Consider the following 22,434-nt stretch of genomic DNA (forward strand, 5'->3'; position numbering starts at 1 on the left):
GCATGAACAATGTATGTTTCTCAGTATTCAAAAATGTGTTGTTCCTAATGCCGCGGTCTTTTCCAAGCTGTGATATAGGTCTAAATCATTTTAGTCCCAATTCCATTGTAGTTCCAACTCCCAGGGAATTTATGGTGCACCATAAAATTGCACCTGAAACATTGATGTTCCTTCTAACTTCATTTGTGTTAATTCAATCATTTCTTCTACTTGCTCTGCCATCACTCTTCAAAAATCCTTGTGCTGATTTCTGGTAGCCAGTTATTTCAGATCGTAAAACAGACTATCTTTTGTTTCTTCCTACCTTCCCCCCCTTAGTGATGCACTGCATTTAAGTCAAAATACCTTAGATTTAGTGCTACTATTTACCCTCAACCAATCAAAACGCCATTATACAATGTGGTATTTGAGAATTATTTAAGATAAATTCATTGTTAACTAATTTAGTGATAATTTTCTCCACACTTAGCTAGGTTGGTCCTGACAAAGTGCACCAGGCCCATGTTTCAAACCTATGAAAGCTTGTTTTGTTGATATAACCTTCAAGAATCCAGTCACCACACCATGAAGTACCAGAGGACTTTAATGGAGGCATTACCCATACCAAGTACTTATTTCTTAACATAGGTATAGGGATTGGACCTGTTAATTTCATGCTTCCTTTTAGTTGGAACAAGTTACACAGTTGTATTCGGCACACACCAGTCACTAGTAAAAAGACTGACTTGGGAGAACTTTAAAAATATAAATATTTGTTGAATACAAACACAAGGAATAAATGGCACACAAAACAGTGGGGTTGTTCAATATTGACAATAAAGAATGTTCCAAATTACTAATAAGCAGAAACTGGGCCTATTAAGTACATTGTCATGAATAATCAACTATACACTTCAAATCTTCTAGAAGATCAGGGAGAAGAGAGCAAAAGAGGCCATTGGACAATTCTAGGTAAAACTAAAAAATATGAACTCTCAGATTATCCAGTGAAAGTTTTCCTACCACAGATGAGCAAATCTTCAAAAGTAACACATATTTTATACTTAAAAACACATGCAAGCTTAACACAGTTGTTTTTTTTCCTTGCTCTAACTTTGTATATGGAAATATTTTTCTGGTTTTCAACATATTCAGTATTAAAAAAAAAAATCAAGATGTAGTTATAGCTGGATTCCCCCCTTTTCTTTTTTCCTCTCCCATGATATCACCTCTCAATATGCAACTAGGTTAGAAATATAGCCAAAGCAAAATTAGTTTCATGAAAAAGATACACTAAGCCCATATTACAAGGAATTTCTGTAACTCCGTAATTCTGATTCTAAACTAGTAACATGCCAACAATAGAATTAAAGTGCTTTCATTTGGTTATATAATAAAGTATTTTCATGTTAATATTGCATTTTGATGTTTTGGAATCTTTTCATTGGTCAAATAACTAATATTTCCTTTTAGAAATATATACTTAATTTATACCCAGATTTCATTCCATTTTACTTTACTACTGCAAAATGGAGGGACAGGTGGTTCAAATGCTTCACTAGGAAGTTTCTATTTAAAAATTCTCTGAGGCATATGAATCAATGATCCTTTGGCACAAAATGGACTATTATTAGATTGTGAGCTCCTTGAGGATGGGGACTATCTTCTGCCTTTTTCCCTCTAAATCCTCAGTGCTTATTAGCACAGTGCCTGGCATGGAGCAGGCACTTAATAAATGTTCACAGAACATTGACTGAATTTCAAACATAGAATCAATTTCCAACATATACCTTTATAAACTGTTCTGTAGTCATTAACTAATCTAAAACAAGCTCTATGATGATGAAGGCAATGATTTCCTTTGGGTTTTTTTGCCCAGGATAAGCACTTAATACACTGTAAAACTTTATAAAATAATAAAAGCATCAATCCTGATGAGGTCAGGAGATGCCATTAATTTTGAAATCTCCTAAAATCACAGAATATGGACATGTTTTTTTTATTTTTATTTTTTTTCCCAAAGAGCTCAGTCACACTAAAGTACTAAAAAATTGATGATTCCTATAACTAAAGCAAAGATAAAATCTTGGAAACTGATTTGCTCTAAGTCAACAAGAAATAAAATGTTTCTATTGTCACATTTGGAGACTCTTTTCTTACAATACTATCCAGGACGGACATAGATGGATATGAATCAAAATTATTTTTAAAAGGGATTAAAATGGCATGAATGCAAGAAAGTACTCTCCAAATTTCTTTACATGAATATATTTTAAGTTGGTTAACCCTCTTCTTGCCTTATTCACCAATAGATTCTTAATTCTGAAGATAAAAGTATTTACATAATTTAAATAACTCAAAGATACAAAGAAACAATGGATAAATTGTAATTATTTTTTATTGGAAAACAAATATACAACTTGGAATGGATTTGAGGCAAATTGTGCCATAAGCAGATTTTTTTTAAATAAGTGGCTAAACAAAGTTTAAAAAGCAAGTAACAATAGAAGAAAATGTTTTCTGGTACAGGACCAGCAGTACAAAAAAATAGTGTACGAGTACCTGGATAATACACCCGTTTTGCAATAGTGCAACTTTTAAGTACATATTGTTGACTGTCCATAGTCCACGCAGAGTTACAACTCCACACTTCAACAACAACATGCTGACAGCTCCTAAAGAAAACTACTTCTTTAAAAAAAAGAAAGGCATAACCCAGATGTTCCCTCATTTGACCAACTCCATCTAAGTTTAGATGTGCAGAAGGGCTTAGATATATCCAGAGTAAGCCACATGCAACATGTTACTTGATCAATTTTCCAAAATAAAGTTTCAGGACAATGACAGTAAGATAAGGGGAAGAAAAACATGGAGGAATGAAGTCCTAATTACTACACATGCATATCCTTTTGACAGTAGGGGGGAAAACCTTTTACAGATAAGTTACAAACAAAGAAAAGGCAAATAAACAATTTTGTACAAGAAATTCTAACACATTCTGTACAATGTCTTCACTTTGCTGTCATCATTTGTACAAACTCTGTAAAAAAAAAGTACATATAAGTTGCATACTTTTCCTTTTATCATTAATATTAAATTATCCTATACTTTTTTCTCCACCACTCCCAATATACTATAGATCTACTATTCCTATCAAAACCATATAGACTTATGAGTAAAATAGTGTAAGTTTTCTTCAAAGTTAGAATCAATTTCTAAGATATAGGGCTTATAATTAGAGCACATTGGCATAGCAGTTACGAATAGTTATATGTGAAGATAACTAGGAAAAATGTCTTAGTTACTCTAAGCAATCTTACTAATTTATACCAATCTCATTTTGCAAACTACAACTATCTTTAATGCAATCGGTTTTATTAGCTGAAATCTAGTCCCTCAGATTTAGGTTCTTAATAGTTATGCTATTTGGGGATAAAAAGCAGTTAATGCCATGGGGGCTCAAGTAACTAGATACTACATGTAGTTTAAGACAGGTTTCACTGAGAGTACTTTTTTCAAGTTCCAGACAAATTTGGACTTTAAGTTGTGATTCACAAAGTTCATGAGATGCTCTCATGAACAAAGGCAAACAAATGCAATGAGGAATAGAAGTATTTAAAATTAGCTGTGGCAATACACCAAACTCAGTTCCAAATAATAGCAGTACCAATAATGGACTAAAGCCCCAATAAATCAAGTCTGAATTGATAAGGTCAAAAATTTGTTAGGAGAGCAAAAATTCCAAGAAGGGATGGGACAATAAAACCAAGAATGGCAGATTATTGGATACAATTTTGTAGTTACTTTTCCTAAGGAAAATTATTTTTCAGTTTCAGAAATATATTACACAAATAGTTAACATAGAACTGAAGCCTAAATAAGTGAGGAAATCCTAAGAGTATCTATTTGCTCCCAATGAATGTTTTGAACTTGGAATTTAAAAATGTGTTTGAATTCTAGCTCTGTGACCTTGAGACTATGGACCAGTTTCCTCATTTGAATATTAAGGGGATTTTGGCTAAATGATTTAAGATTCCTTCTATCACTACTGTTTCTCATGATTTTAATTTGAATTATATCCCAGGACACTAAAAAAAACTTGTGGGCATGATTGGGTATCAAACCACTGTTCTGGTGAGATTAAGACTTGAAATAGTGGAAATGACTGAGCACAAAGCTCTGGTGAGTATCCTGGAAATCTATCTAGTTATGCATTTTTATAAGTTGGGACTTGAAGGCATGGATTATAAATATATATAAAATATATAAAAATTATCCGATTTTTATATGACAAAAAAATTATAAGAGAACAAACTGGGACCTAAAAGAACATCAAAACTACAAAGATTATGTGAATCTAATAAGATGAAAGTTAACATAACAGTAAATAGTGCTGAACTTGGTGTTAAGACAATCAAAAACATCTCTTTGAAACTGAGAACAGTCGCTTGTAGTACCTATTTCAAAGAGTTGTAAGGCTCAAATAAAATCAGGAATACAAATCATTTTGTAAATTAAAGTGCTATATAAATGTCAGCTAGTCCTAGCTTACCCTCTGAACGAAGAACTCAACTGTACAAGTAAAGGATGAGAGAAGAATGGCTAAGAAGACACTTGGCGGCTTCAAGGCCACCTGGGACTACCATCAACAGAAGCCAAACAGCTCATTACATTCCAAGGTAGTTGAAAGGTCCTTTTAAGGAACAGTAACTGGAAGGGTGATCAGGAGGAGAAAACTTAAAACCATGTCAGAGAACATGGGGTTAAAACCTAGAATGGGGAAAAAGGATGAAGGGCTATTCTGTGGAACAAATGATTTTGTTCTTCTGCCCTCAGAGATCAAGAAAACTACAGAAAGAAATGATGTAAACAAGAATCTATACTTAAATTTTTTTTTCAGTTTTCAGAAGTAGAATAGGCATTCAGGTGAGTTTTCCCATCAACTGGGTGTCAGATGGGGTGGGATATGTGTTCTTAAACTGAGATGAATGGAATATATTGGGAATTTTAGAAGATTTCTATTTCAAGTAAAGAAAAGGATTCTATACCTTGACATCCTAATTTCCCATAATCCAATTCACTTTCATCTTAGTTTTTTCCTAGCAAACAATACTTCTGGCTTAAGATCAAAACAGCGAGAGAAGCAAAAGATTACCTTCATAGTTTACTTGACCATCACCATCAATATCTGCTTCCCTGATCATTTCATCAACCTCTTCGTCTGTTAACTTCTCTCCAAGGTTTGTCATCACATGGCGAAGTTCTGCTGCACTAATATAACCATTGCCATCCTAAGACAAAAATTTAGTTGAGCCTTTAAATAGTGATATAGCAAATGCAAGGAAGAATCTTTAGAAATTGAGTTTGTCTCTTGTTCTTGCCACATTCTCTCCTCCCCTTGCAAAAAAAGTTCCTAAAAGTATAAAAAAAGGTCTTGATGTTCATGCTGAAGGTACTAGAATGAAGGGTGTTTTTGTGTACCTTGTCAAACACACGGAATGCTTCTCTAATTTCTTCTTCACTGTCTGTGTCTTTCATTTTTCTTGCCATCATAGTCAGAAATTCTGGAAAGTCAATTGTGCCATTACCTGAAAAGTCATATAGACACATTAAAATCTTTGAGCTCAAAAATTCCATGACCACAACTGTAACTTGTTCCTTCCCCGCTTTCCCTGGCAGCAGAAACATTAAATCTTACCATCAGCATCTACTTCATTAATCATATCCTGCAATTCAGCTTCAGTGGGGTTTTGCCCAAGTGACCTCATTACAGTTCCCAATTCCTTTGTTGTTATAGTACCATCTCCATCCTTGTCAAATAGTGAAAAGGCTTCTTTGAATTCTGTTTAAAAACAGATCATAATATAGGTTTTGGTTATCCCAATAAATAAAAAGTCTTTGGATTCTTACTCAACACACATTTGGCTTTCATCACTAGGACATATTCCCAAGACAACCGGGAAACTGGAGATTTAACTATTCATTTGGCTTTTGATTACTACAAACAATACAACAGAATTTCAAAGTATTTTAAGTCAATTGATTAGACTATGCATGTGCTCTCTTCACCCTTACTTACACCTAGATTCCCTAGTTTCATTGAAAGCTCAGCTTGAGACAACTCCAAAAGTTATACACCCCAAAGCATGACTTTTCTCTAATCCCGTTCCTAAATTACCTTGTATCCATTTTGGGTGTGTATATGTCTCCCAAAATAGAATGTTAGCAGTTCCTTGAGGGAAGGGTGGATTTAAATTTTGCCAGTATTTCCAGCAAGTGGAATTTAATAAATGCTTAACTGTTTAACTACTACTTTTTTAAAGACACTTCTTAAGATTAGGCAAAGTAGATTTCTTGAAAGGAACTTCATCTTAAGGGCATGTTAACTTACAATGTCCAATTCTGACCTGGAGTGAAGCATCATTTTTACCTTGTTAAAATGAAATAATCTTGTCTTTTTCAAATTACAACCTGTGTATTTTCATACTGCCCCTTCTCCATTGAATTATTATAATCTTCCCTGAAGACAGGGTTATTAATTTTGTTTTTTATTAAATTAACTTATCAGCTCTAATGACTGCCCCCTCCTGAATTTAGGGCCAAGTGGCTTTAAATCTTTATATTAGTAAAATTAGTTAAGTACATTTAATTTCTACTAGTGGTAAAGGGAACTAGAAAAAACAGTCATTTGACTGGTTAGGATAGGTTCCACAAATTAACAATAACCCCCCTCCCCTTTTGAATTCTTTGGCTAGTTCTATATTAGACAGAATACACTATATTTTTAATAGGCTGTTAGCAAAATACCCTAAGGTATATAAATTGATAATGAGCAACTGGCCAAGTATAAGAGACATAATTTAAATCCAGGGATTAAAATACTGAGCCACAGAATGATCAGTCTCTGTATCTTTACCTGCTTCTATGCAGGTTTATCAATAGCTCCTTGCAACATAACTTTCCTGCTTCTATTTTTACTTTACTTTCTTAATGGACTTATATCATCCAAAAGCACCAGGGATGAATAATTTGGTCCTAAGTGTTACAACAAGAAAATGTAATAAACAATGTTTTCAGAAATTGACTGGCTTCAGAGAAAAGGAGAAAGAAATAAGTTGAAGAGGGAAGGTAAAAATCTTCTGATAACTGCCTCTGTGATACAGAATTTGGGTGTAAATATTCTGTCAGACAAACCAATAAACCAGTCACTGCTAAGAACAGATTCTACATGGCTATATTCATATGTGAATGGCCATATATTAGGCTACAGGTAGTATCCATTCATCTGACAATGGGCAGTTTTAGTTTAAATCCGCACATTAAGTAATTACTAATTTGATTATTAAAGTAACAAAACCTATTAAACTCTCAGAGCTATTTCAGAAATGATTTTCATACACATACACATCCATACATACACACATATAGGCTTGAAAGGATACTATTTTAATCCCCACCCAAGATGGATAAATATTTTCAAATTATTTAAAGGCAGGTAATATTTTAAGTTTCCCCTCTGACTTTAAGGAAAAACATATTAAGAGTAGTATGTTTTTATATAACCCACATGGTACTTACTTAGGGTTACAGTTTGACCTTGTGCTTTTTTTCTAATCACTTTTGAAAACAATTACCACCAATACTCTGCTAAAGGTATTTGAAAATAAGCTCTCCTTTCCTGTGTGGCACATGAATATGGACTTCAGGAATATAAAAAAATGCTGGGGTACAAAAAAACTAAACCATAATTATACAATAAGCAACCAACTGTCAGTAAACTAAAGCTATTCCTATTTGGAGATATATAAGAAAGAACTCAAAGGAGACAAAGCAAGACAGGGTCTTGTCAAGCCATTATACATTATAGTTTACTTAAAGTTAAACAGAAGAAAAAGAGTTGGGGTGGGAGGAGGGGGACAGTGCTGGGGAATATATGTGCAAGTCACTAAATTTAGTATAGGACTTCTCTACTCAAAACCATTCTGAATAAGACACCTTCTCTAGTTCAAATGCCTACAGGTCACCTATATTCCTGAATTGCACTGTTAAACAGTATACAAGTAAGTAATCCTAGCTACAATTCACAGGAAAGGTTTGGAACATGAAACCAAGAGTCAATTTTCATTCACACTGCTATAGAATACCAAGTATCCTCAGCAACATAAGAATAGTTAGCTTCTACTGTAACTGATATTAAAAACAAGATCTATTGGATCTGTTCTAAGTATGCTTAAATTGAAACTTTTATCAAGAAAATCCTCATTTCTATTTAAAACATTTTAACAACACTCTATAGACAGCCCAATTTACTAAATAGATCCTTCCTATGATTAAAAATGTGGAGTGAATCCTGAAAAAAATGACAGCTAAAGAATATAGTCAAAAGTATTCAAGACATTCACTTTGAACTATAACACCTGATCGCTTATTCTTTGGGAAGAACTTCCCTTAAGGGTCATGTGTTTTACTGCACTTACTGTTGCTACTAGCTTTCAACTATGCAAATGGTAAACCTAGCACGTCACTTTTGTGTCATAAACTATATTATACTAAATTCAGAGATGTGTGGCATAGGAGGCAATACTAGCCTTGGAATCAGAAAATGACTTGGATTTAAATTCCACCAATGACACTGGGCAAGATATAGAACTTCTCACGTTTCTTCATGTAAAATGGGGGACACAATGCCTTTGGTACTAATGCTTCATTATATGTTATTCTAAGTTACAAATAAGATATGGTATATAAAATATTCCAACTTGAAAAGCTCATCTCAGGAATCTTTTCATAGTATCCCTCCAAAATAACACTATTAAAAGCTTTATGCATCCAATACCACAAAGCACTACAACTAAGGAGACTAGCAGTATTTATCTTACTCGACCCCAGTAGTTCAGTGGATTGATTGAGAGCCAGGCCTAGGGATGGGAGGTCCTAGGTTCAAATTTGGTCTCAGACACTTCCTAGCTGGGTGACCCTGGAGCAAGTCACTTAACCCCCATTGCCTAGCCCCTTCTGGGCAGAAGGTAAGGGCTTAAAATAAATTTTTTTAAAAAATCAAACACGATGCTTTTAATGTATAAAAAATTTATCGAGGATTCTTCTTAGCAAAGAACAGTAAAAAATAATTTATTGGTAGTATCAAAATTTTCAGTCTAGTTCAGTGACAGTTAAATATAGGCTAAAGTTGGGGAAGAGAGATCCATAAGGCAAGATGAGCAGAACTTTGATAGGGAGCATTACCAAAGGCACAGAAGTAGGAATAAGCATAGCATCTATAGGGGCAACAAAGAAATTTACCCAAGGAGAACAAAGCATATATGTGAGTACAAAAGGACATGGTGGAAAGGCAAGTACATAGAGATTAAAGATTAAATTAAAATTATATTTAAAAAATTAGATAAAATTAAAAATCAGATTAAAGAAGACCTTGAAAATCAGGGAAGAATTTGAACTTGATACATCAAGCAATAGTAAACCTCAAAATAGGTTCTTAATAAAAGTATTCATGCAAGGATGTTTCTGCATTTACTTAGAAACTCTCAGTCCTAAGCAAGTTTTCTACCCTTCAAGAAAATAATGCACTCACATTTGATACTTCCATTAATTTTAACAATTGATGAAATACGTTCAAATTAATATCTTACCAGGAGATTTAAAACTTTGGGCCTGATTAGTTCCAGGAGTTCCAAGAAAATAACAAATTATTTCAAAAGCTGCCTTAATTTTGTACTTTAAATTTAAAACCTGACCCAAGTAAAGAAGCTTAGGACTTTAATATGTTAAACTAAGGAGAAATAAAGTAGCGACACTTTATAGAACACTTATTTGTCTGAGTTCATAGCTCTCAAGCAAACAGCAAAGATCTTCTGACTCTGCAAAGTTCATCACTCTTTCCACTATACCACAATAACCCCATCCTGCTGTTTATATCAGTCAAAAGCTTTATACAAGGTCAGCAAGTTAAATGATACATGTAACCCATATGCTCTCAAATTATTTCATGAGGGGTTGTTGTTATAGAACCATCAAAGGATCATTGATTTAAGGTTGGAAAGGATGGGAGTCATCATTAACCAAGAATATTTTCAAAGATTAAACATTCTGACGTAGCATCTATCACACATCAAATATCTTTAAATTTTTCTATTGTCTCTGTAATGTTCCTTTTGCCACAACGTACATTAATATTTTTATGTTAACCTGAATGTTTTATATATAGTTAAATTTCCAGAACAAATTTAGGGAGTTTTAGTTTCAGAGCCAAAAGGACTTTCACATTAGACTAGAGATTTGTGAAATTTGTTTAAACTGTAACATGTGGCAATTTCTTTAAAGAAAAAAAAAAAAAGCTAACTTTCATTATAGGTAATATAAATTCATCAACAATGAACTCTATTTAGAACTTGTTTTAGGATAATTACTATTCTTTAGTTGACTACTATACAAACTAAAATGTTGCATGATCCAATTCTGGATCCCGGATCCATTCAAATCCCACTATTTGACAATTTCCAAAAGGGCTATGCAACATCTGCCTGGTCTTTCTTTTTAGCATCAAGAGGTAATTAAAGAATGCTATTAATTCTACTTAAAATATGGCTAAATTGTCCAGAATGTTTGCTATTCTTTAGCCAGGAAAGAGTACCTACAAAAAGAATCATGAAATTTCAAGATTAACTTTGTTTTTAAAGTAAGACCCAAACTGCAAATGACTAAAGCATATAAGCATATATACACACAATATACATAGATGTATGTGTATCATTCGTATGCTTACCTTCTCATTCTTCAAAACAAACTCATAGGGATCCATGAATCTAGGGCTAGAATGGACCAGGAAAACCATCTGCTCCAACTTTCTCATTTTACAGTTGAAGAAGGTGGGGCATATCACAGTGCTCTATTTTCCATGCTTACTTAAATTCTTCGAAAACCCATTTTTTGTTAAGGGAGTACCTATACTAATGTAGAGTACAATTGCTCTATGACTTCAGGAGTTGCTATAACTGAAAAATCTATCACGTGGCTCATAGGGTACTAAAACTCTTTTCAAATGTAGCTTCATTTGTTTTCTTGATAAACTGTCACTGGGCCTACCTATATTTGAAGTTACAATACAGCAAGAGGTTAGGATTTTGTCTCTAATTAGATATTTTTATTACCTTTCTACAAGTGCTGAACCAAAAGTCCCTCTAAAAACCTATGCCAGTATTTTCATGTGAGAATAAACCAATGATTCAATTTTATACCACTGATCAAACAACTGAGTAAAATCTAGTGAGGTAGGATAATTATCAAGGTATTTGGCTCACCTGCAATTTGCTCTTCTGTCAGTTGATCAGCCTGCAAACAAAGACAGATTTCAGAATGAGATAAAATCTACAAGTTTTTAAGAAACATGTATAAAAATCTCCTAAGCCTTTATGAAGTTCAATATTTTAAAATCATGAGCATTTAGTATACTAAGAACTTAGGCAAAATAACTTACACTCAAGAGAAAAACACTGAGTTCTTTAACCATTATGTTTAAAATAGTCACATATTACAGGTTATTTTGAAAATCTGAAGTGTATAGCATGCAAGAACAAAGTTTGAATTTGGTCTCAAACACTTACTAGCTATGTGGCCATGGAGAAGTCACTTAAACCTCTTTCTATCTCAGTTACATCTTCTGTAAAATGGAGATAACAGCACCTACCTCCCCAAAGGTATATACAAATAAGGTATCTATAAAGTACTTTGCAAATTTTTAAGCACTACATAAATGCTAGGAATATTGAGAAGTGTTTTATCATGATAGAATAGAGAAAAAATAAGGGTTATTTTACTCTTATGACTTTTACAGAATATTATTGTGCTTTCTCCAAAGCTGGGTGACTGAATTTGTCTTCCCCATTTTCTCAAACATAAAAGAAAATTAAGCAAAAACACTATTTAAAAGTCTAAATTCATAAGTCAGATATTCAAGTTACTCAGCTATGCTGCTTGCTTTGAACATTTTCTCTAAGAGGAGTTGACCCACACCACTTGCTCATATGTTATCTTCTGGTAAAGGCTGGGGTTAGAGAAGTCAAATAATTCCCAGAGATATTTACTCCAGCTTTTTTTTTTCAATAAGTCCTACAAATTTTTTACTTTAAACTTCTGACTCTCAAGTTGTTCAAATTTGTGGCTCATTTAGTTAGCTCAAAACTCAATTAGTTTTCTCCTTTTTCTATTAAGCATTCTATCTGCTTGTTTAGTACTGGCTAAGTAGCCAGGAAAGCCCTTTCCTTACCTGGAAATTTCATTTCTAGAATCATTCTTTTGTAAAAATCACTGACTAGCTACAATAAATTTTCCTTAAATGCAAAAACCTGCAGAAATGGCAATATCTTAATGTGACATTGCCATCTTAATGTGAATAAGTAAACACATCTCTCTTTTTTCTAGCTATCAGGAATATAGGGAAAGGAAATAAGAGGGAGAAGACAATCATTAGCGGAAAGGACAAAGACAAATCTGCCTAACTTCAAAATCTTGCACGGGTCCAGAATTGCTGAGAAATTTATTTTTAAACCTTAAAAGTACTATATAAATATGGATTATTTGCAGAGGTGTCTACACTCAGAAAAAGCAAAAAAAGGATTTTCTCTCAACTTCCAGTACCAGACTTTGTTTCTCAAAATTAAATATTTCTATTTTCTTATGCATTTATCCCAGGAGTTCAAAAGCTACATATGAACTAATAAACTAATTTTTATTATAATGATCTCCAGACTATCCACACTATTTCATTGAGGTGGCTTTCCTATAGACTAATGGGCATACAATTGTCTATTGTAGGTGCTGTGTTAAATGCTGTGGATATGTGGGGAGGAAGAAAAAAACCAAACAGCCCTTGTATTCAAGGAGCTTATATTCTATCAGGAGACCTATATATACATGTATGTATGTATGTATGTATGTATGTATGTATGTACACACACAAAATTTTAAAAAGGTAAATAGAGTGGGCACTAGTAACAAGGGAGATCATTTAGATGAGGAATTCTTAGCCAGTTTTTTTGTATCATGGACCAGTTACGATCTGATGAAACCTATGGATCTTTCCACAGAATATTTTTTAGAATGCCTAAAACACAAAATTATAAAGAAAAACAAAAGTTAATGAAAACATATCATTAAAAAAACACAATTAGAAGTCTCAAAAATATCTATTTCTTGTTATAGTTTTGGTCAGAACTGGAAAAATATGCTTTGCAATCAAGGATCTTAAAGCAAAATTTGGGAGGCTCACAATGAACTAGACATTGTCATGGGGCGCCTCAGGTCCTCAAGAGTAGTTTCAAAAAGCAATTGCATAGATCTTGCTAAACTAGGGAAATTTTGGATAAACAAAAATCATGATCATCTCAGTTAAATCAGAGAAAATTTATTTGGAAGAGAACCCAAAATAAAACATACTATGGCTGAGAAACTCCCTAGAGAATGGGATCCCAACATGTTGTTTTAAAGAATGGTGCTGTCCAGTGCTGCAACCAACAGCATTCAAATTATTATATTCAAGCAGGAAGAACAAAGCATCGTTTCTATAGTTGCTAGGCACCAGGTCTATCTAGCATTAAGGGTCATTTTATCTTTGAAGTGTCAACAAATTTAAATATTATTCAACTCAATAATATACAAAGGGAAACCAGCAGCATGGGCAATCTAAAAATCTTTTTTTTCTTTCAAATAGAAAACGTAACTTGATGGCTTGATGAAATTTGGCTACATTCAAATAAAAAAAAAGTCCCAAGTTACCAGGTATCAGGGAAATTAAATTAGTTTAAAGTAAATTAAAGGGGACCCAAAGAGTTAATTCTAACATTAAAAGCGAATATGAAATAGTTGGAAAGTATCTTAAGTCATCTGGTCTAGCCCCATGACTCCAGGCAGAAAAATGCTTAAAGATATTTAAGACCAATTAAAAGGAGATCACTGCAGGTGTCTAGGGATGCTGGGTTAGGTACAAGAACAAACGAGGGAATAGAGTATTTCTCAAAAGTTTGTCCCCAAGGCTCCAATCACTCAGATGGTTTTCTGAAGGTTTTACAATTTTTGCTTAAAGTTGGAAACAGAATGCAATGCGAAGTAATGTTCATAAAAGAACCTTCAAAATTCCTGACTTTCCTGAGAGAAAAAAAATAAAGCTTGTCTTGAAGCTTAGTAAAATAATGTAGTAACATTCCAAACTTGTAAACCTTGTTCTACTGCAACTGAATAAATTTTTGTTTTTAGGGCTCACCAAATTAAAATTATCCTCAACTCTTTTTAGCTATTAAAAAAAAAATCAAGCTCATTAATGCATGTTTATCTCAGAAAGTAAGTAGAGGTCACAAGAGAGATGACTACTTCTTACTCCCTTAGCACCTTAACTATTGGTATAGTTTGCTTCCTACTACTCTTACCCTCTAGAGACTGAAATGCAAAACATTAATGTTGATTATAAAAAGTGCTGAATATTTCTCGTTTGTCTCTTAAAAGCTAACTGCTCTAGCCAAATTCCCTCACTACTTTGATTTTCTATTATTCTCAAGATCTAGATCACCTACAAACTCACCATGTACAGAACCTCTTAAAAGGCCAAATAGGAATATTCCTAGTGGCCTATTGAAAACAGAAGGAAAAAAGTCATTACTGCTTACAAACCAACCACTGGTTATTTGAAAGACCATTTTCAATCCAGAGTTGAGTTACTGGCATACCTCTAAATCCATTCTTCTAAAGTTCATTTTAGAAAAATTTACCAATCCATCTCATTAACGTTTTCCTTGTTTTAAAAGGAAAGATTTATATTTTAAAAGGAGTCTAGTGTATTAGGCAGCGGTCACCACAGTAAATATTTGGTCTCAAGTTAATGACCACAATTTCTTATACTGTAAAAGAGGATCTCAATTTGGTTATGGCTGTTTAACACTTCTATGGGTCAGAACAGCAGCTCTGAGAAGAACAGAAGCATTTAAGACAAAGTAAGACACTGCTCCTGCTCCCAATCTCACTCCCTCCAACACCCCCCCCCCCAACATGTCTAGTGATCTCACTTCCATCTCTTGACTTTCTGGTACAGCACTAATTAAAGATGACCCCCTTTGCAGGTTAACAGAATAGTCAAGTTACTCACTTCATATAAAGTTGCAGGTGAGAAATAAAAGATCATAGTTATTACATGTGTATTAGGTCTTATGGGGAAGTAGGGAAGGTCTGGGTGGGGAATAACTTCTTGGAAGCATACCAGTTTCAATTGTTTGATGGTATCAATAACTGAATGTAAACAATCTGTATAATCCATATTGGATCACTAGTTCTTTCACACATCCATGATTTCCTTTTAGGCCAAGGGCATGTTTGTTAAAACCACTTTTCTCCAATATCCTCCCTTCCCCAGACCCCAAGGACTCAAGTCAATCCAAGGCCTGCAGTGGGGAAATAATAGAAATAAAGTGTTCATTTGTATCTGTCTTTATTAACAGTTTAATTTGCATCATTCTTTTTTTAAAAAGTCCCTTGAGGTCCTCATTAGAGAGAGCCAAATATAGGTAAAAGACCAATTTCACTGTTCTTGGTTAAGTCTTTAGTTTGGAGAGGGAGAAGAGGAAACCGGGAAGAGAGAACTACCTTCTAAAGCTTAAGTCCAAAATCATCATAAAAAAACTGTGACAGGTGTACACATTATGTGCAAATAAATAAAACGTATTTCTAAGTTTGTTCCTTTTTTAATCGGGGATAAATCTGCATTCCCCCAAGCCAGTAATGGTCCATCCGCAATTTTAGTTCCCATTATGTGCAAAGGGGCGAGTCAACTTAACCCACCCAAGCCTCAAGCATACCACAATACATCAGAACTTGGCATTTATATCCTGCACCTGTTCTATACCCAGTTACCTGCTATTGGACAAGTACAGAGTTAGCTAGCTGAACTGACCTATACAAATTCAATATAAAATATTCCCATCGTGGTTTAGGCCACTTTATCAGGGTGAAAGGAACACTAACTGGTCCACGCAGCTCGATTCCCCACACCCATTAAGTTCGAGTGGAGGTTTCAGTTGGCAGGGACTCATGTTTAAGATGTCACCTTGCCTCCTGGGCACACCCATGACAATAAGCCACTTGGCAGAAGGCAGCATAAAATGAGTATTGCAAATTACTGACCTCGTTTTTATAGGAGAGAAATCACAAGACCAACTCTCAAATGTCAAAAGAATCCTTTTAAAAATTTCACCCCACATATTAATACGCATTACAAGTATTTTTGATCTCCAATACTTTCACAAGTAAATTGAACTGTAGCAAAGCAGACATATCAGAAGGTTCTAGGGATTTCTCTTCCAAAGCTGATAACATCACATTCTAAATCCTATTGATTTTCTTCTTTAAAGAAAAAAAATCGAGGTAGAATAAGTATTGCCTTAAAGGTAGTTAATGCACCAAAGACGCCGCGCTAGAAGGGGTTCTCGGCTCCCTTTCGAGGGCCTTTCTGCCGCCCTCCCCCCTCTCAAGTCCTCGAGTAAGGGGTGTCCAGCTCCTCCGAAGAGGAGAAAATGCCTGGCGGCAGGCGAGGGGAGGGGGGAACGGAAACCCCGCCGGGATGGGGTGGAACCACTGGGATTCGGCTCCGCTTTCCTCCGCCCGCCAGCCCGCAGAGGGGGATGGGCCGCTGCGGAGATCGGCCCCCCTCCCCCGCCCATCCCATCCGGGGCTGGTCTCTTCCCAGCAGCCGGTGCGAAGCGCGGACAAGTCCGCAGTCCCGCAGGTGCCAGCGCAGCACTCGAGGAGCCGGGGGCCGCGGCCTCCCGCGCGGCCCCACCCCCCGCCCCTCGCGAGCGCGGGGGCAGTCGAGCACCGCGCGTCTCCGCGACACCCCATCCTCCACAGCGGGAGAAAAAAAACAGCCCCCGCCCCGGGGGGTGGGGAGGGTCCACGCGCCCCTCTGGGCTCGTGGCGGGCTAAAAAGGGACAAAGCCGCTTCCGGGCGCCGGCACTGTCCGTTTTCATTTTGAATCTTCTGGGTCTCCGAAAGGCCCTCGAGAATAGTCGCTTCCCGCCCCTCCCTCCCAGATCCTCCTCCCCCGCCCCGGGCTGATTCTTTCCTCCCCTTCCTCAGATCCAGCACAACCCCCACCCTCCGCTTCCCCACGCACATCGTTTCCCCTTTAGGACAACCAAGCCTTTCAAGGAACGACTCCCCGCCTAGGGTTGCTCTCCGAGCGGCCTCTAGTCCAACCGGGGTTACCTCCATAAAGAAGGTGGGGGCGGGGAAGGGACACCTGCGACACAACCGTTGCCGACCCCCTCAGAGCCAACTCCCGGAGGAGACCCACTCCTTGAGAAGGGGAAGGAGGGGAGCCCCTAGCACCCCGGCTTTAGTTTCTTCCCCAGAGGGCCCAGGTCCGAGCGGCCAAGAAGACGCACTTACCATGCTGCTCGCTCTACTAGTGCCCAAGTTCCTACCAGACAACCTCCACGCTCGGTGGCTGCACTCGGACTAATACTCCTCTGCCGCCCACAGCGCCTCATAAACACCTCCCTCCGTCCGTATCCCTCCGCCCCAAGCCAGATAACGGAACATCGCGAACGATCCCGAGCCAATCCCCTCCCCCCACAGCGTTCTCCAGATCCCTTCATCCCTAGCTATTGGGCAAACCGGTGCAACGGTGACAAGTAAAGGTTTGAAGGGGATGACCTAAGCTGGTTCTAACCCTTTGGAGGCGGTTGGAACAAGAGGAGAGCGTCTCCTCAGGGGCGCTATTTTGCGGCGCGGAGAAGCACCGAGGTAGCAATGAAAAGAAGTGCTGACGCGCCCTAGAGGCCCCTGATTGGTCAGTTTGTACCTGCAATGCGTCACTCGGAAATACACCCGCCGGGCTGGGGCTAGGCGCTACTGCCGTTGCCGTTGCCGTTGCCTCACGGGCCGGGCGGGCTTGGCAGCGGCTCCGAGAGGAGGCCACACGATAAATCGTTTCTCAGGGAACCCTCCCTCCCCATACACACCCCACCCCACCCTTACACACACCCTTCCGCTTACAGTACTACTGAGTGCTAGGGCTGGTGGGTCGGGTGGGGTGGGATGAGAGGGGGAACACTAATCCTGACACTGAGAGACCTCCCCTCCCCCAGCTGCTAACGCGTAGGCAGCGCCCCCTCCCAGTCGGTCCGGCGCCTATGGCGGCCGCCTCCCTCAGTCACCTTCACCGGCCCAAGGAGACCTTCCTCGAGCGCCACGGGGAAGGCCGCGTGTGGCGTGTCCGAGGCCCACGGCCTTTCCCTTTCATTTCTTCGTCCTGCAGAGCCTCAGCCCCGGCTGGGGAGTGCCCAGGCCGATGAGGCCCAGAGTCCTCCCAGGAGGGCTACCCTGAACCCAAGCCCCCGGGCCCCCCACCAAGATCCTCCTCCCAGCTTAAAAGAGTCATTCTGGACCCAAAAATAACACTTGCTTTTACACAAGAGCAGAAGATATATTTTTAAAGAAATCAATCCAGTATTTCCAGAATAAATGAGGACTAGCTAACAAGGCTTTGTGATACACAGCCCCTTGGATAAGATCATCACTGGTCCCTGGGCAAGAGTCTTGGGTGGGGTCACTGGTACCCCCACCCCTCTTGGAAGAGATCACCACTGATCCCTATGGAAGACCCTAGGATGAGATGACCCCTTGTCGGGGTGCACCCCGCCCCCACAAAAGGAGATGGCCACTGCTCCCACACACACACCACACACGCAGGCACACACGCACCTCTGAAGAGATCACCACTAAGTGACCCATCTCAGACATAGTAACCTCAAAGACTCCCTCTGAAGAATTCTGCAGAGGTTGCATCACCACTTAATCTCTTTTCCTTCTTAATTGACTGCACTTAAAAAAAATATACCCCAGCCTGACCAATGATAACCCCTTGCTTAGAACTACCTTAAGCTGCATCAGGGTCCTAGAATTTCTATGCAAGCAAACAGGCAGATACATCCTTGAAATCCAGAGAAAGCCACTCCCAGCAGGCCACATCCAAAACTTGCCTGTTAAGAGTTCGGCCATAACCATGCCAAATCGCTTCCCTCTGTAAATTCCCTAGGCCTCACCTAGGCCTAAGCAAGATTTCTTACACCTTTGTCTTAGGAGAAGGCCTCGGACTAGGCAAATGGGGGTTAAGTGACATGCTCTGGGTCACACAGGAAGAATCTGAGGACACATTTGAAGCCAGGTCCTCCTGAACCATCTAGCTGTCCCTAAATCGAACATTTTCTCATAGAATCACATGCAGATTCTATGTATTCTATGGATAATATAAGCTATTAAAGCCTATAAATTTCTCAAGGTTAATCATGAAAAATGAAGGCTCATTATGAGCTAGGGAGGAGGTATTTTCAGCTTCACCAATATGATATTGCTGTCCCATGTATTGTTTAAATTTTGTCAGCCTGAATTCAGAAGCATTCATGAGACTGGATAACGGGGCTTCCCCTACATAAAGCTTCATAGAAATTTGCCTTTGATCCATAAGATAAAAGTTGTTTTTTTAATTCTCAGTTTCTACATCAAAAATATTCTTTTTCCTTTCATTCTACTTCAGAATATTTCTACAAACCATTTTGTTTGAGTGAAATTGAATTAGATGAATAATCATTTTCACTAGAAAGTCCACTGAAAAAGTAAACATCTAAAGTATATACAGCTATCTGCATAAATATATATATATATATATGTACACATTTTACTGAAAGATGGACTTTATAATAGACAAGTATTGGAAACAATTTTCACTTTTTTGGTCACATAGTAGAAATCATGAGGAAAGAAAGAACTTGACAGCTGCTTAATAAATATTTATGTGTGGTAATAGGATACTAGATGGGGTGGTCAGAAAGACATATCCATATCCTCATCAGGCATACTTAAAGGATCATAGATTTAGAGCTGGAAGAAATTGTAGAGTGCTCCAAGCCCAATAATTCTATAAAGGAAGAAACTGAGGCCTACCTTGACCTTGGGAATGTCAATCTCTCTGACCTTCAGTTTCTTCATTTGTAAAATGAGGGTAATAAAAGCACTTACCTCACAGAGTTTTTATGAAGATTGAATGAGATAATGTATGTAAAGTCCTTTGCAAAACTTAAAGCTCTACATAAATACAAACTATTTGAATTTAATTGAGTCTTTTGTTAAATAATGGAAAGCCATTTTCTGCATAAGCTTTCTGGCCTCTTCAAGAAGAGAGAAAATAAGAAAGAATACTAACTTTTAAAGTCATTATGGTTTATGTGTATTTGAGAATTTTCCAAGGCAATTTATTTATAGAACATTTGGCTTCTAAAACATTGCAGTATAGTACATTTGCCTCTCAGCAGTTAACATATAGAAAATGAAGCCCAGCAGATGACCTGCAAACTCGGATCTTCTCCTAAGTTTAGTGTTCTTTCCCTATTCAATCATGTATCTAGTGCTCCCCAGTAGAGTTTAAACTCTTTGAGGGAAGGAACTGTTTATCTTTGTATCCCCAATGCCTAGCACAGAGCAAATGTTAAATGCTTGTTGGATTGGGTCTGATGAGTGGTTGAATGTTTCCACCACTTGACTATCTCAGTTTGAGTTATGTATGATCTTATGGATGACGACTCTCATCCTAAGACTCCTAGTTTCCATAAAATGAAGCTGTTATGTCTGGCACATTTGTGTAAATATTTGAAGGAACAAGTTTTAAAACTTTCCTTTTGAAACTAGTTGATATCAGCATGGCATTGAAGAAATCACTTGGGGTTCAGAATCAAGAACCAGACCTTCTCCTAAGGGAGCTTAAAGCCATTTTACTTCTCTAATATGGAGATAACAGCTGTCCTACCCATTCTTTTATGACACTGGAAGAGGGCTGTCACTCTCAATGTAGGGAGGAATAACAGCTCCTCCCTTTGCATATGTTTGTCTGCCATGCCAATCTTCATTTAAAAAATATGTATGAGGTGCCCACCATGTGTAATATGTCCTGCTGCATGTGTGGTGGGATAGGGAGAGCAGAGCAATATAGGATGGTAGAATCCTTGTTGTTGTTCAGTTGTTTCACTTGTGTCCCACTATAAGAAATTTAATTAAGAGTTTGACTAAAATATATGAGAATTTTAAGATAATACTGTGGTCGCTGATTTTAAAATTAATACAGCCCAAGTCAAAATGACTTTTAGCAGCTTTTACAACAAAGGTGGAGAGAGTGAAAGTAGAGAGGGTAAAGAAAGAAGTCTAGCTTATCACCCTGAATGTTTCTCCAGTCCTGGTTCAACCTATGTAGGGCTCATTAACCCCTCATCCCTTCAGGATGAAGACCTCTTGCACAGGAAGTTCATCATCTTTTGTAGTCCATTTTTTACATCACCTCCTGTCCCTTCCTCCACTTTATGGGCACCAATTGCAATCTTTAAATTTGCTTAGCACTGCCCTGGGGGACAGTGTTTATAGGTTCCACCTCTAGTCCTATGAAGGTGTAAACTCTTATCAAAGGATTCACAAGTTTCTGACTGATTGAGTTGAAAGGGTGGAGCTCTCTAAGTGACTTGAGAAATTTCCCCACCTAGTGCCAAGTAGGGGTGTTCAAGCTTTGGTTGATTAATTCAAAAATAGACAAGGGGAGAGTCAATTCCTTCTTCACAATCCCCCCTGTAATCCTTTGGGAGACTAGTCTCCCCAATGGATCATTTAACATAATCAGCTTATACCTCTAAAAATCTTCTAACTAAAGGTGCATATAATATTGCATTTTTCTAAGAGGAAAACTACAATAGCTAGAGCTAAGGGGGAAATAGGAGAGAGACAGAGAGAGAGACAGAGAGAGAGAGAGAGAGTGTGTGTGTGTACAAAGCCAATGTTTGCTAGGCACATTGACAAAAAGTCATTTAGGGGACAATCCCCTTTGGCATAAGAGTTTACATTCAGAATAAATATGTTCAACCAACTCTGGTTCAATCATTTATATCCCAAAGTTTTTTCTGATTTTCTGGATTTTCTGATGCAGTGGAGGTTTCTTTATGGCACTTTCTCCAAACAGTTCATTTTCTTGATTCAAAAAGTTAGCAAGCTTATTTCCCTGAAAATTTTTTTTCAAACAAAAATGTTAAATCTTGGATTGTATGAAAATTATACACCACTCTTCAAAACCCATTTGGGGTTTTCTTGGCAGATACTAGAGTGCTTTGCCATTTCTACCTGTCAATAAATGTCAATTCATTTTTCCATCTGTGTAAACCTACATATAGAAGGTTCTTATTCTTTCATTCATTTACATCTATTAAATGCTGTTGCTGATAGATCACGACTTAGATACTGCAAATGACAGAAAGTTTGCATAAGATATTCTTTAGAGCAATACCAATGAGTCACCAGTAGCTCTTGGTTAGTGCTTAAATAAGTGGGTTCCAATTTGGTCCTAGACACTTCCTAGATTAGACCAA

General features: G+C 37.4%; 1 protein-coding gene across 1 annotated transcript; it reads right to left on the reverse strand.

Annotated features, from left to right (window-relative positions):
* Positions 1 to 2,359: 2,359 nt before the first annotated feature.
* Positions 2,360 to 17,480, reverse strand: CALM2 (calmodulin 2). Its single transcript, XM_044663299.1, has 6 exons — positions 17,423 to 17,480; positions 11,295 to 11,325; positions 5,678 to 5,821; positions 5,461 to 5,567; positions 5,135 to 5,270; positions 2,360 to 3,019 (listed from the first exon to the last, which is right to left on the reverse strand). Exons 1-6 carry the CDS (start codon positions 17,423 to 17,425, stop codon positions 2,991 to 2,993), a joined length of 450 nt encoding a protein of 149 aa, XP_044519234.1. The 5' UTR covers positions 17,426 to 17,480; the 3' UTR covers positions 2,360 to 2,990.
* Positions 17,481 to 22,434: the final 4,954 nt, after the last annotated feature.

Source organism: Gracilinanus agilis, chromosome 2 (genome assembly GCF_016433145.1).
Source record: "Gracilinanus agilis isolate LMUSP501 chromosome 2, AgileGrace, whole genome shotgun sequence".
NCBI classification, from domain to species: domain Eukaryota; kingdom Metazoa; phylum Chordata; class Mammalia; order Didelphimorphia; family Didelphidae; genus Gracilinanus; species Gracilinanus agilis.